This window comes from Lissotriton vulgaris, chromosome 6, assembly GCF_964263255.1.
Source record: "Lissotriton vulgaris chromosome 6, aLisVul1.2, whole genome shotgun sequence".
NCBI classification, from domain to species: Eukaryota; Metazoa; Chordata; class Amphibia; order Caudata; family Salamandridae; genus Lissotriton; species Lissotriton vulgaris.
Genome location: NC_141694.1, coordinates 1,171,875,225 through 1,171,890,232, shown reverse-complemented (window position 1 = coordinate 1,171,890,232; position 15,008 = coordinate 1,171,875,225). Strand labels below are relative to the sequence as shown.

General features: G+C 44.4%; 1 protein-coding gene across 1 annotated transcript in view; it reads right to left on the bottom strand.

Annotated features, from left to right (window-relative positions):
• SHPRH (SNF2 histone linker PHD RING helicase) overlaps positions 1-15,008 on the bottom strand; it is a 759,436-nt gene that overhangs the window by 586,479 nt on the left and 157,949 nt on the right. The window contains exon 3 of the mRNA XM_086927277.1: positions 7,734-7,863. Within this exon, the coding sequence (XP_086783403.1) occupies positions 7,734-7,863 (130 nt within the window). The remainder of the gene's footprint in view (positions 1-7,733; positions 7,864-15,008) is intronic.

Here is a 15,008-nt window from a genome sequence, read left to right as displayed (position 1 = left end):
TTAAAATCCCCGGGGCCAGGCGGGTTTACGGCTCTTTTGTACAAATCATTCTGTCATATACTAGCCCCACTACTCATTAAGGTGTATAATGCTATTGGGTCTACATCGCAGATTCCCGAAACTATGTGAGCAGCATCCGTGATAGTGATCCCCAAGCCTGATAAGGACAAGAGGTACTGCGCCTCTTACAGGTTGATCTCCCTACTTAATGTGGATCTTAAATTATTTACCAGCGTTCTGGCCGCTCGTTTATCCCATGTATAATCAAAAGGAGGGGGGAGTCAGAGTATGAATCCTTTCAGTCTCCGTTGTGATATCTCATAATCAAGAAGGGGAAAGGATCACTAGTCCCGCTTAAATCAAGGTTTTGCAGGTCGGTAGTCGGTATCTCCCAAAAATGACCCTCATACACGTGTATGTTGGAAGTATCTCATAGCGGTATATAATGTGTCCCCGCTTTCATTTACACATGCATGCGTAATCATTGGGTCGTTTCTTGTGTGTGCACCCTCCACCAGGAGGTTTTACCTTCGGTTTAAGGCAGTAGTGATCATAGAACAGTGGTGAGATGGGGGGTGATTTTAAAAAAAAAGCCCGGACAGCCAGAGAGGGAATTTTAATAATTCTGGATTCGGACAATAGTGAAAACTATGCGTGCAGCTTTAGAATGAGTTAGGAATTTGAGCGCACTTCATTTGTGAATTAAAAAAGGTCAACATGTTTCAGCCTTACGTTGCCAAAAGGTCAATAGGCTTTCGTCAGGACCATTAGGGGTGAAAACGTGAAAAAATTAAAGAAATTGTAAAGAATAAGTGTCCTGACGAAAGCCACCCATCTCACCACTGTTCTATGATCACTACTGCCTTAAACCGAAGGTACAACCTCCTGGTGGAGGGTGCACACACAAGAAACGACCCAATGATTACACACGCACGTGTAAATTAAAGCGGGGACACATTATATACCGCTATGAGATACTTCCAACATACACGTGTATGAGGGTCATTTTTGGGAGATACCGACTACCGACCTGCGAAACCTTGGTTTAAGCGGGACTAGTGATCCTTTCCCCTTCTTGATTATGAGATATCACAACAGGGACTGAAAGGATTCATACTCTGACTCCCCCCTCCTTTTGATTATACATGTCGAGCAGCGCACAGCTGTGGGAGATTTCTTCTTAGGAATCGGAAAAAGAACCTTTGTTACCAACCTGCCCAAGAAGGCACTGTTCTATGATCACTACTGCCTTAAACCAAAGGTAAAACCTCCTGGTGGAGGGTGCACACACAAGAAACGACCCAATGATTACGCACGCACGTGTAAATTAAAGCGGGACACATTATATACCGCTATGAGATACTTCCAACATACACATGTATGAGGGTCATTTTTGGGAGATACCGACTACCGACCTGCAAAACCTTGGTTTAAGCGGGACTAGTGATCCTTTCCCCTTCTCGCACGTTTATCCAGCCTGCCTCCCTGGCTTCATAGATCCGGACCAGGTTGGCCGATTGCTCCATATCACGGATAAGACACAGAGGTTTGAGACCGAGCGGATGTTCCTGTCGATAGATGCTGAGAAAGCGTTCGACAGGGTCCACTGGCCCTACCTAAATGCAACCCGAAGACATTTTGGGATTACCAACAGATTCATACGTTGGGTCTTTAGTGGTTATACTAACCCAACAGCGCCAGTTAAGAGTGAACGGATGTGCCTCCTCTCCATTCCCAATACAGAGAGGGACTAGAGATGGTTGTCCTTTGTCTCTTCTCCTTTTTGCCTTATATATGGAGCCTATGGCTCAAAGGGCGCAAGACAACACTCCGATTACAGGGGTGGGTGTCGGGGGTGACAGACATACCCTAAGCCGGTATGCAGATGATGTTATTGCATCCCTGGAGAACCCTGATGTTTCACTTCCGGCCTTTTTGGATGAACTGGAGGAGTTCTCACAGGCTACAGAGTTTAAAATTAACATTCAGAAATCCCTGGCTCCTAATCTCTCCCTTACAACACTCCACTAGAAGGCCTGCAAGCAGTATACCCTATTCACTGGGCATCTGAAGCAATTCCCTATTTAGGGATACATTTGGCCGTATTCCCGCAACAAACAGTCTCACTTTACAAAGCTCTTCTTGCGAAAAAAACGCTCCTCTCGTAGCCGCTGGAAATCTTATACCCTGTCTTGGCTGGGCCGCATACCGGCGATCAAAATGGCAATTTTACCCCAAATACTATTTCTCTTTCAGACTTTGCCGCTGGACCTTCGCCCCACATGCCCCCCCCGCCCCCCTTGCCAGCACTATAGCTACCTTGCAAAGCGAGTTAGAGCACTTTATTTGGGCAGATAAGAAGCCCCGCATGTGCCAATTTAGTTATAGGCCTACAGGTGAGAGAGGTCTTGGGATCCCAAATCTACAGAATTATGGGAGTGCAGATCGGGCCTTAGTGGAATGGTCCACGTCTGATTCAGAAAAACATTGGATGTTCATGGACAGGGCCCTGGCCAAAACCTCTCTATGGAAGATTCTCTTCCTCTCGAAACAGAACTGTCCTAGAAACCTCCATCTTTCACAGGTACACAGACAGCACTGGGGGCTTGGGATAATGTGGCGGAGAAAAACAGGTTAACGACCTTTCCATCTCCTTTGAAACCCATTGCGGAAAATGTAGAGTTTATCCCTGGATTGGGTACCAGAACCTTCCATTGGTGGACACGAGAGGGCAGTCGCTCCATTGAGCTCTTCTTTGACGAGCCTGATCCTCTGATGTTAGAGGACGTTCGTCAGCGAGTAGATATGCCTGAATCTGAGAGGTTTAGGTAACACCAAATAAGGCATTGGGTGATGCAACCAACGATTCGCCCTCAAGCACAACGCCATCTGACATCATTTGAATAGTGGCTCCTGTCGAAGTCATCTGACTCTCACCGCATCACAGAACTATACAGTCAATTAAGGCCCCCTCCCCAATACTATATCCCCGGGTCAGAGGCGATGGGAAACTGAACTGCGACGAGAGCTTACACTGCGAGAGTGGGAACGTATTTACTACAGAGCTAGGCACAAAGCTAGTAATGTAGCTGGTATAGAAACAGCCACAAAAATTACCACTTATTGATATCTCACACCAGTCAGATTACATCCCGGAAGCCCTGCATGGGATCCCTTATGTTGGAGGGGGTGTGGGGATCAGGGTACCCTGACACATATCCTGTGGAAATGCCTGAAATTATCTGAATATTGGAAACAGATCCTAGAGAGCACATCATTCAGGCTGCATTAATCAATGCTCTCTCCGTGGTTAAACATGCCCAGGAAATCTTTGACTGCTCTCTGATGAAGAATTGGATTTATTTTTCATTACGGAAACATGGCTCAGCGAGTCCTCTAATCCTGCCATTGAATTTGCCTTTCCAAGGGGGTACAAGATCTCCAAGGCTGACCGAAAAACGGGAAGAGGAGGTGGTGTTGCTGTTGTGCTCAGAGACGATTGGAACCTCTGGCGAGGCAAGGTCTCCACAGTTTGAGAAGGAGAGGCGCTTGACTTCATTATTAGTTGCTGCATTTTACGTTGGGTGGCATGGTGGTCTATTGAGCCCAGGCCCCTCTGGAGCTTTTTTAAAAGCACTTGATGAAATTGTAGTTCCTCAAGCATTTCAATTTTCTAATTTTCTACTCCTTGGTGACTTTAATATCCGTATTTATTGTGTAGAGGGGAGAGATACTAGGGAGCTATACGACTCTTTGAACATTGCCAAACTTACTCAATGGGTTAATGCCCCTACACATCAGGGAGGGCATACTTTAGATTTGGTTTGATGTAATTTTCCCTTATGCACAAATGTACCCCTCCAAGTAACCTGGTCCGATCATTTCCTGATCAATTTCTCATGAACCATTCAGGCGCCCCATGCTCCAAGCAAGCAGGTCCAGGGGAAGCCCGTACATAAAATTGATCCCTCTGCCTTATGCTCAACCTTGATAGATTCCCGTCCTCCCTCTTCTACGAGCTTGGAGGGAGCGGTGAAAACTTTTGAGAGCTGGATTTCACAGGCAGTGGAACAGCTGGCTCCGCCCGGTTCTGCAAAGCGGGTTAGAATCTCTCCATCCAAATCCTGGTTTCAAAGGAGCTTAAAGAGCAAAAAAGATATTGCAAAAAATTAGAACGGAATTGGAGCCTATTGCCCTCTTGCTAAAATAGCACTTAGAAAGGCCCAGAAAGGATATTACCCTTCCATAAACTTAGCTAAAAGTCAGCATTATGCAGAGCGCATAGCTCAGTCCCGTAAGAACGCCAACAACATTTTCCCCATCAAGCTTTGTGAGCCCAAGGGCAGAGGATATATCATTACCTCTGTCGGCCATTTGGTGTGAGAAACTTTCGAGGTTCTTCATTGATAAAATTCTGTTTATACAAGCAAGTTTTGATGTATCCAACTCTGATCACAAACTGCCTATTCTGTAGAATATGATCAGTCCTAGCCATGATGTTTCTAATTAATCCTTCTCCTTGTCTGAATTCTCTGCTGTTGCTCACCAAGACTCATTGACTATTTTGAAATCACTGAAATCGGGCTCACCAACTGACCCTTGTCAGGCCCGGTTGCTGGCCGCTGTGGCAGAAGTTGTCAATCCAGAAGTTAATTCCCTCATCAATCTGTCCAACCAATCTGCCACAGTTCCGCGAGCAGGCCAAACTTCTCCCTCTGCTTAAAAAAACCTTCCCTTGACCCGGCCAACCCTGCAAACTATCGACCCATTTCCATCCTTTCAGCTGTAGCCAAAGTATGTGAACATGTGGTCTTTAAGCAGCTGGTCAATTTTGTAGAGACTTCTGGATCGTTACATACTGCTCAGTCAGGGTTTAGAGCTACCTACAGCACGGAGACAGTGCTTGTGGAAATATCAGAAGCTATCAGAGAGTGCTTGGATGGGGCGGGAGAGCGGCTCTGATTTTACTGGACCTCCCTGTTGCCTTCGACACAATGCCACACTCACTGCTATTAGCGCGCCTCGCAAACATTGGTGTCATCGGCCCAACGTGGGACTGGATTAAATCTTTTTTGGCAGACAGATCACAACAAGTGTGGCTTCCTCCTTTTCTATCGACCCGACAAAAGGTGACTACTGGAGTACTTCAGGGTTCTACCCTGAGTCCCCTCCTTTTTAATTTATATGACACCCCTTTGGTCTATCTGGCTGAGAATCTGGGAGCAGAAATCATTGGCTATGCAGATGATGCCCAGCTCCTCTTCACTGGGAAGGACTCAGATATTTCTCCAAGAGCAGAAAACTGTCTAACAGCCGTTTTTAAATGGCTTGCAGCCGCCCAGTTAAAATGCAATGAGGACCAGTCCGAAATCCTCTTATACGGATCCTTTCCCCCACAGTTCAGGGAAGCCCTCTGGCCGCCAGATACCCCCTCCCCAGCTCTATGGGACAGGCAGTTAAGAACTTGGGCGTTTGGTTCGAGGAAAATCTTAGGTTCTCTACGCAAGAAAAGAAACTGGCTGGCCAATGCTTTGGCACATTGAAGACCCTTAGGAGGTTTCTTCCTCTATTACCCAGGACTGCTAAGGAGATGGTCATGCGTGCTCTGATCCTTAGCCGCCTTGACTATGCCAATGCACTTTATATTGGCCTACCAGGATACCAGCTCAAGAAACTTCAAGTAATACAGAACACTGCGGTCAGAGCTCTGATGGGCATTCCGGGCTGGTCTAGCGTAAAACATCATTTACAGGAACTGCACTGGCTCCGAGTGGCCCAAAGAGTCAAATTTAAGTCTCTCACCATGGCCCACTCAGCCCTTTATGGATCAGGGCCCTCTACCTGAGGAAACGGTTTAGTTTTTATACCCCACGTAGGCATCTGCGTTCTGCTTCACAGTGCCTAGCATCGATCCCTCGCTTTCGGCTGGTAAGAATTGGAGGCAGTTCTCTATCCTTCAAAGGGGCCGAAGCTTGGAACTCCCTCCCCCTTGAACTGTGCAGCATTCACGACCCCTGCCTAAAAACCCTGCTGTTTATTTAACCGGTAATCTCGCCCAGTTCCTTACAGTCTTCAATTTTGGCTTTTTGCGCCGGGACACTCATGAGTAGCTGTGCGTGTTATAAAAATTTGTAACATAACATAACAGATGACGCAGGCAAATGTTTTGACATAATATTACCCCACTTCCCTAGTTATGTTGAGCTCGGCCTATCTAATGATCTTATGTTCCCACTTACATCACAGAAGGGCAGACAGATAGGTCACGCCTAAGGCGTGGCCCTACAGAATGTTTTGGCAATGTGGGAGACGGATAGGCTTCCAACTCACGTGGGCTGGCTGCACCGCATATGGCATCTCCCGGGTATGGAGCAGATTTCATATTCATTGGCTAACAAGGGTGCATCTTTTTCTGATCCGTGGAAGACGTTTATAGAGATGCTCTCAATAGAAATCAATGAACTCACATGCCTGGAATATCTAAGAATACTATGATTCACAAATCTAACGCAGGTGGAACAATATTAGACTGTAATGGTGCTTTATAAGGGAATGGCCTAGGGTCAGGAAGAAGAGGGGTTGAGTGAGGGAGGTGGGTAGGGTCAGGGTGGGGGTTGTCGGGTGGACTTTCATGGGGGTGGGTGGGGAGAGATACAGTTCACTTACAGTTTCTTTGTAATTTCTATGGTTTACGTACATTCTTAATATAAAGTCAATAAAAACATTACAAACCTAAAACTGTTACAAATATTACAAAGAATATCCCTGGGGCAGTCAGGGGCCAACCCTTTTTCCACCATTATCATAACAACTCTCCAGTGGCATATGGCTTGCTTTGTAAATTTTCTGGTCATGTAAAAAGTCTCTTAACCCTCTGAAATTACGAAGCAGAAAATGTTTTACATTTGTTTGGGAAGCTTCCTGTTGATACCAGCATATAGCCAAATACTTTCTGAGACCCACCTCAGACCACAGGTTTCTACATCCATCACCAATAAGTCTTTCCACGTTTGTGGCTAATGCACAATGTACTGAACTGAAATAGTTTTCATGGGTCCTTTCAATGAAGAAGCACATGGCCTTCATCAAAAAGACCTCAGACACTTGAGGTTCATTCATTGAGGTAACAGAGAAAATAAACAACAGATGGCAAAAACAACGGAAGTAGTTACAAAAATGATTAAGACCACATTGATAAAGTATATATATAGAATTAAAAGTACAATTACAGATACTTTGAGAGATCATATCGTTCTTCAAAAGTATCCCTTATCAAAAAAAACTGAGCAATTTTAAGACAGTTAATGTGAGTCATTTTATTTTGTCCAACTAAAGAATCCATTTAGCCTAATGATTTTCAGTAAGAAAATCAGCCATTAAAAGTCACACGTCTAGAGTTACAATGTAGGTCTGCAAAATACAATTCCTCATAGTGAATAATTTTACTCTCTCGTGGACAATGTGTTTACCTTTTCATCACAAGCAATTTTCAGGAGCAGTTAAAAAATGACTTATGTTGGCATGTGCCCTGAAGGGGTTTACTTTCACAGACGATGGCAATTCACTGACCACTGTGACAATTCCACAGCTTCGTTATGCTACGCATAGTTCACAGAGACGATTTCACAGTCCTTTGACACAATTAGCCATGCTTAAAATTTCATGGGGACACTTTTATTTGTTTTTACAATTAGCATAAGAGCTTATTGGTTCCAACCATTTCTTATATTTACCTGGGATTGTAAAATTATAGAACTTTTCCATCAGTTTCTGAATCAGCAATGAAGATTTTTTTAATCTTCCTTTTCCACCACTGAGAAAATCAGGTTTACTTAAACTGGTTTCCAAAAGGTAGATCCCAACCTGTAATAAAATGAATCAAAGCACGATGAAGTGTTATGGAGACAGTTGTAGTGCTTGTTAACTGTTTTCATTTTTTAAAAATATTTTCTTCAGTTGAATGCTTACTTGCTAATAAATGATTATAATGCAATAAATGAGTAATGAAGCAAGAGGAAGTACTTTTGATATGAACAAAAAGTAGAAGGGCGGTAAACATTCGGGAAAAAAATACTCAGCATCCTCCTGCATGGATGATTCATAGCTTGTTTCTTGAGTGAAACTTCTGAACCTTCAATTTACCTACCAGAAATCTTCATTTCTCCAATTCCTATTCTCACTCATCACAGTCTCTATTTAATGATATGTCCATCCTTTATGGTTACCGTTTTTCCACCTTCTGTAGCTAGCAGGGAATGGAGGGTTGTTGGTTATAGTTGTACTGTGCTGTTAAAGATTAGTGGTGTCATTGCTTCCAGACTTCGGGGAGGCTAGTAATTCTATCCGTTTGGCATTTAAATTTAGTGATATGGGAAAAAGAAAGATACCTGAAGAGGATGGGGGGGGATTCTGGAGGGACTGGAGCGAGCAGATGTAATAGGGGGAAGAAGGCAAGGAAGCTTCATAAAGGTGCAGGTAGTAATTGTGTTATGGATCGTATTGACACCTTAATCAGCGAATGTGAGAGAATTCTAGAGTCTTCTCCCCTGGCACTACCTACCTGCAATAAACCCCACCTCCAGCCGAGTAAATCTTCCAACCTTGCTATCCCCGCCATGTTTCAGAAATCAAAAAAAAGTATTGGTCTCTTACAATGAAACCGGGGTAAATGAGCAAAGGGTAGACTCCCCTCTTAACTCCCACCCGATCATGACCCAGCCGAACAATGAAAATATTCACACTATAATTATCTGCACTAATAGGTTTCAGCCCCTGGTTGATCTAGCCCACCATGAAGAAGGGGAGGATTGTCGGCCCCTGGCGGCCCAGGCTCCACCCATACCAGACGCACAAAATCTAAGGATAGGGCTAGGTAATCTCGAGACAGGGCAGGATGTGATTCAATTGGTTACTATGTTATGGGCTGAAGTGGGCTCTTTGAGAGGCAAGATAGAGGAGCTAACCAAAATGGTGAAACTATTATCCCTAGATCCAACCCGAAGAGGGAGGGCCTCGGCATCAGAAAGCAATCTCCAAAGGTGTTTGCAAGGTTCTTCCCGGGTTATACCATTGGCAACCCTGGCTAGTGCTACAAAGGATAGGAGGGACAACCCTATTAGGCCGCCAATCCCACCAGGAAGGGTAATACAAGGGCAAAGGAAACATTTCCTCTACCGGCGACCAAGCACCCACCACTCGGGGTAGTTAGTACCTCGTTTAACCAATATAAGACAGCTGCATTGATGGATCAGACCTCCCTTAGTAGAAATATCCCCTTGCATGTTGACAATATGGAGACAGGGGATGTCGTTCAGTGATTAGGGAGGATATAATTAAAGCACGCAGGTTAACTTCCCCGTATAATCCTCAAGATTGTATAGAGCTCATCATGACCAGGGCAGACCTATTTGAGAACCTTTTTGCACTTAAATTTCGTACCACAGCACCAGGTCATTCACCAATACAGTTTAGACGCTCCCCTCCGAGTAGCAGGAGTAATCATATAACATGTCATTGGCCATCTGCTATGCAGGGTGGCTCTACCCTTGAGTTGAATGATTCACTGTGGAAGGAAAAGCCCCTAAAGCTAGATGGAGGTCATATGAAATATTCCCCTAACTTAAGGGATAGTATCATGAGTCCAGAGTCCTCTATTGTAGGGATGGGCCAAATATCAAAGACCACCCCGGCAATCACAACCCAGGTAGCTGCTGAGTTGGCGGCAGGTGACCAGGTTTTGTGTTCTCATAATGGGCCATTATTTTCACCTCTAGGCCAGAGTAAGGATTCTTTGCTGTCCTGGAACATCGGAGGCTTGCGTTAGAAGATGAGCTCCCCTGAATGGCTTACCTTTATTGAGGGGTATGATATCTGGTCGTTCCAAGAAACCTGGGCAGATGCGCAGCTATTTTGTGTAGGTTATCTGAATTACTACATCCCGGCTAGTAAAGGTACAAAAGGAAGACCATCAGGGGGTTTGACAATCTGGGTGCAGAAAAATCTAGGGCTAAATATTAAGGGGCTTCCCCAACAGTGCAATGACATACTGGCAGTTAGATTGACCATGGGCTCCCAGTGGACTATGGACATCTACAACGTCTATGTGAGAGGTACCAGAGGGAAGAAGTCGGGGGTTTTGGCGGCCCTTGACAAACTCCTTGATCCACACATGGAAACCTCAAACATTGTAGTTGCGGGGGATCTCAATTTAACATTTGAGCCCCTCACCAGGGAGGAGGTCAATCTCACAGATGAGGAAGATGCTAGGTCGGGTATCCCTAAGCTGGAGCTGGACCAAATTCCCAGGTGGACGGATGTGGCTATTCAAATTAACTCCTTCTGTATGGAGAAGGGTTTGCGGGCTGCGAATGGCCGCACACTTTATGATAGATTGGGGGCTAAAACATTTAACAATGGGTACTGCGCTAGCAGGACCGATTATGTACTGATTAGTTTGACACTCTGGCACGCCCTTAGAGATATGTCGGTAATAGACAGGTTACAAAGTGATCATAATCCCCTGTGTGTGACCCTGGATGTGACCAAGCATAAGATACCTCACCAAATTGAAAACAAGTAGTCTTCTACGGAAGTCATTCTACACAACAATATGAGATGCCTTAAATGGGCTAAAGTAATTGAGATGCCTGAATTGCTGGAAAGCATTGAAAAGGGCATGGATGGTGCAATAAGCGAGCTGGAGGTCTGTGTAGTAAACTCTTTGGCTCTAGAGAAAGCCACTCGCACCCATAACAATCTATCTACCTACTTGCGTACTCATTTCTTCATACAGGGAAGGAATAAAAAGGCTACAAACAGGAACGATGGCCATTGTTTTAACAAAGATTGTCGTCATGCACTTGTGGATCTGGGGAATGCCATCAAAATAGGTGACCTGTTGGTTGTGCGAAGAGCCAGGCATGTTTAGAGGGCTACCCAAATAAAGTACGAAGAGAACATGGGACGGCAAAAGATGTCAGGAACTGAGGGAGGCCTGCACAACGAAAAAATCAAACAATTCTGGAATGTGTACAAATGGGATAGAGAAGGGCAGGCCAGTCAGCCCCAAAATCATGTGACACAGACTGACTGGGTGAACCACTTCAAACCCCTATATGCTGCTAATACAGTTGAAGAAGTGGGTACTATAACCATATCATTCTATCAGGACGGGGCCTTCAGTAGGGCGGAGGTGGAAGAGGCACTCAACACCATAACGCCAGGAAAGGCTCCAGGCCCCGATGGTATCCCCGGGGACGTATTCCTGTATGACTAGGACAGATGGTGCCGATATATCCTACTGTTGTCAATGCCATTGCTCAGGGAGCCCCAGTCCCAGCATCCTGGAAAGGAGCGGAAATTATTCCGGTTTATAAAAAAGGGAACAAATCATGCCCAGGGAACTATAGGCCCATCAGTTTAATTGACTGCCTACAGAAGGTAATTGTGCGTCTAGTGCTTAATAAAACACAAGAGTGGATTGAGGAATTTAATGTCTTATCTCCACTGCAAGCTGGGTTCAGGGCTTATATAAGCACTATTGATCAAATGTTTAGGTTTACCCTGCTATATTGGAACACAGTGATTTTGGGCAATGGTAGTCTGTACGCCGCTTTCGTTGATCTTAAGTCAGCGTTTAATCTTGTGCCTCGTACCAAACTGTGGGGTACTTTACAAAAACTGGGGATTCCCCCTAAACTACTTACACTGATTATTAGACTGCAAAAGGAAAATATTGCCAAAATTAGATGGGGCAAGCACTGGGAAGTCACTGAATCGTTCCCCGTAGGAGTGGAGTGCGGCAGGGATGGGTGATGGCGCCAACCTTATTTTCCCTATTCATTAAAGGAATGTTGTGTTTGAGATCTCTCCCCTCGGATGCCTCAAATCTAGCAGGTGAAAAAATCCCCATACTAATGTTCGCGGACAACACATTGATCATCTCCAAGACCCCTAGTGGTCTCCAGAGAGCTCTAACTATTTTCGATGAATTCTGTACGAAGCAAGGCTTGGAGGTCAATGTGTCAAAAACTAAACTAATGGTCTTTAATCCACACAGAGCCTATTAAGGGGGTATTTTAATGAATGATTTGCCGCTAGAGCAAGTTAAAAAGTTTACATATCTGGGGGTTAATATTCAGGATGATTTGAAATTGAACCACCAGATTGACCTGGCATCTCTCAAGCACAGGAAACTGTTGGGGGTCCTGCATAGGGAACATAATTCATCTCATTCAAAGCCAATCAGCCCGGTACTCAAGATTTATAACCTGAAAGTTATTAGCTCAGCCATGTATGGTTCAGAGCTATGGGGGAGCGAGAATCTTTCCGTGCTGACACTAGCGGAAGATAGATTCTTGAGGAGAATCACCAGGCTACCACAGAGCACTCCAACTTGTCTGTTACAATATGATACCTGGAGGAAATCTATTGCAGATGTAGCCAAACTGCTTCCCCTTCTGTACTGGCGGAGGTTATGGACTACTCCCGAACTTGAAGTGTACACCCTTGGGTTTCTCTCAGTAATTAGGGCAGATAACTCTCGCCGAATAAAATGGTTATAGGCGGTGAGAGACAGTCTAGCAAGTATTGGTATGATTTCACTGTGGGAGGACCCAAAAAATGCCAATTTTCCCACTAAAAAGACCTTGAAGGAGAAATATTGGGAAAGGGTCCAGTTGAACATACTCAGAAACAGTGAGGCATCCTCGCAAACCGGACGTTTCTTGGAAAATAAACCAATACCAAGGCTGGAGCCCTATTAGGACCTAGGGCCAAATTGTTACAAGGGACCAATTTGCGATTCTGTAATAGCGATTTTTAAGAAATCGCTATTTCAGAATCGCAAAATGGTATGTATCAAGAAAAATACATTTTTTTAGCGATTTCTTGATATTCCTTAATTGCGAATTCGCAAATTGCGAATTCGCAATTAAGGAATACTTTCCCATTCATTTCTTTGGGCCAAGAAGCCCATAGGTAGGAATGGGAATTTTTTCGCAATTTGGGATTCGCAATTTGCTAATCGGAAGTTGAGAATAATTTCAAGGGTGCAGTGGTGTCCAAAGGACACCCTGTTGCACTCCTGAAATAAGCATAGGTGCACATGTGGTGCACATACATTCCGTAAGGGCATGTATGTGCGTCACATAGCACTTTGAAAAATGCAAAAATGTGCATTTTTCAAGGAATTCGCAACTTACCACCAACTAGAAGTTGGTGGTAATTTGCGATTCCTTAAGGCCATTTAGCAATTTTTTTTGCCTTCTTACATTGCATTTAAGGAATCGCAAAATTTGCGATTCCTTAAATGCAATCGCAAAATAAGGAATCGCAAATTTTGCGATTCCTTATTTTGCATTGGATTTTCCTTCATACATATAATTTTGCAAATTTCGGCCTTTGCGAATGCGAATTTCAATGATACATATGGCCCCTAATCACAAAACATCTCTGCCACTAAGAGCATTTACTTCCAAATGGGATAATTCTACTGATGAAACTTGTCCGATATGCTATCTTAGTAACGAGTCATTGGCCCATTTATTGTTTGTTTGTACTGGGTACGATGCTCCACGTCGGGTTTAGTTGGCACCAATCTGTAAGCTCATAGGCACAAGTAGGGCTAGTGAAGCGGGTCGAACCTTAGAACAGACACTACCAATGATTGCCATAGCAATGGCTAAATTCCTGGGGTGGTCGGCCATAAGAATACATTCCCTTCGCCTTCCCAAAGGTAACTAAGTAGTGTAACTGTACTTAACCCAGATATGATAGAAGAAGCCAACCTATTTTGTGAACCAGCCTAGTGTAAATGTGCTTTGCAATTTCACAAAATTAATTTTTAACTGTGTTTTGAATTAGAGAAACCAAAATGGAAGGTGCACTCAAATGAAGTCAATAGAGAAAAGTAGTTTGTAAATATATTCTTCTTTATTCAGAGTAGTCTGTAAGCAAAGGCACAGCCAACGCGTTTCATTCCCTTTTTTGCCTTGGGAACTTCGTCAGGGTAAACTTGTAAAATCAGGGGGCGGTAATCGTAAACCAACACTGTATGTGAACCGGGGTGAGGGCATTCTAGCTTGACCAATTAGGCTTCCTTGGCTTAGAAAGTTACAGCCCTAGTTGAAATGTACTCAAGAATTCCAGTCGATGCGGTAGAATAGTTTGTAGTGCAAGCGCTATTCAGATCCCCAAGTTGGGAGACGTAGAAAATGTATCAGAATAGACCATTACGTCTTCATCAGAGTTTCTCGTTATAAAGCGGCGATCATGAAATAATTAACCCCCGATTCGTTTTCCCGCTATCGTTGCATCTACAGGTCAGGTGGTGACCACAACCGATCTTAAACAGAAAGTGCTGCACCTGTGATAAGGTCACGGCTTCAGAAATCGACATCGGGAAGGGCGTCCTTCCCGATGTCGATTTCTTGTGTACATTTCGAGGTCGAATAGGTGGCCAATAGATCTGCAACCTGCTTGGTTCCAGAAGTAAAATGTAGGGTCACGTCAGCCTGGGGTGAAGTCTGGATTCCCAACTAAAGGCTTCCGTTGGGAAGGAAGGGATGTGAGACCCTCCTGTATCGCCAGTCTAGTCTAGTTGGCCAACAAAGACTTAGTAATGTGAAAAAGATAGAGGGTTTTGGGTCAGGCCTGTTAAGAGAGAAAAGGAATTCTCCACAGAGGCTGCCTTGCCAAGGTCTTATCCATGAATAGCCAGTGCTTTTCAGACTCATTCAGGACCATTCCACAAAGACCCTAAGTTGAGTGGCCTGAGAATAGTGATAAAGATTTGGGAGCTCTAGACTTCCTGCAATTGGGGGCTATAAAAGATCTCTACATATGCAAGGTCTTTTGTCAGCCCACACAAATTGGTTAAGCTCCTGCTGAAGAGATGATACTATCCCAGGGGGTGGCTCTACAGGCATAACCTGAAAAAGGAACAAAACCCTCGGAAGGATCGCCATCTTAACAGCTGCAACGTCTACAAGCAGGAGAGTGAATAAGGT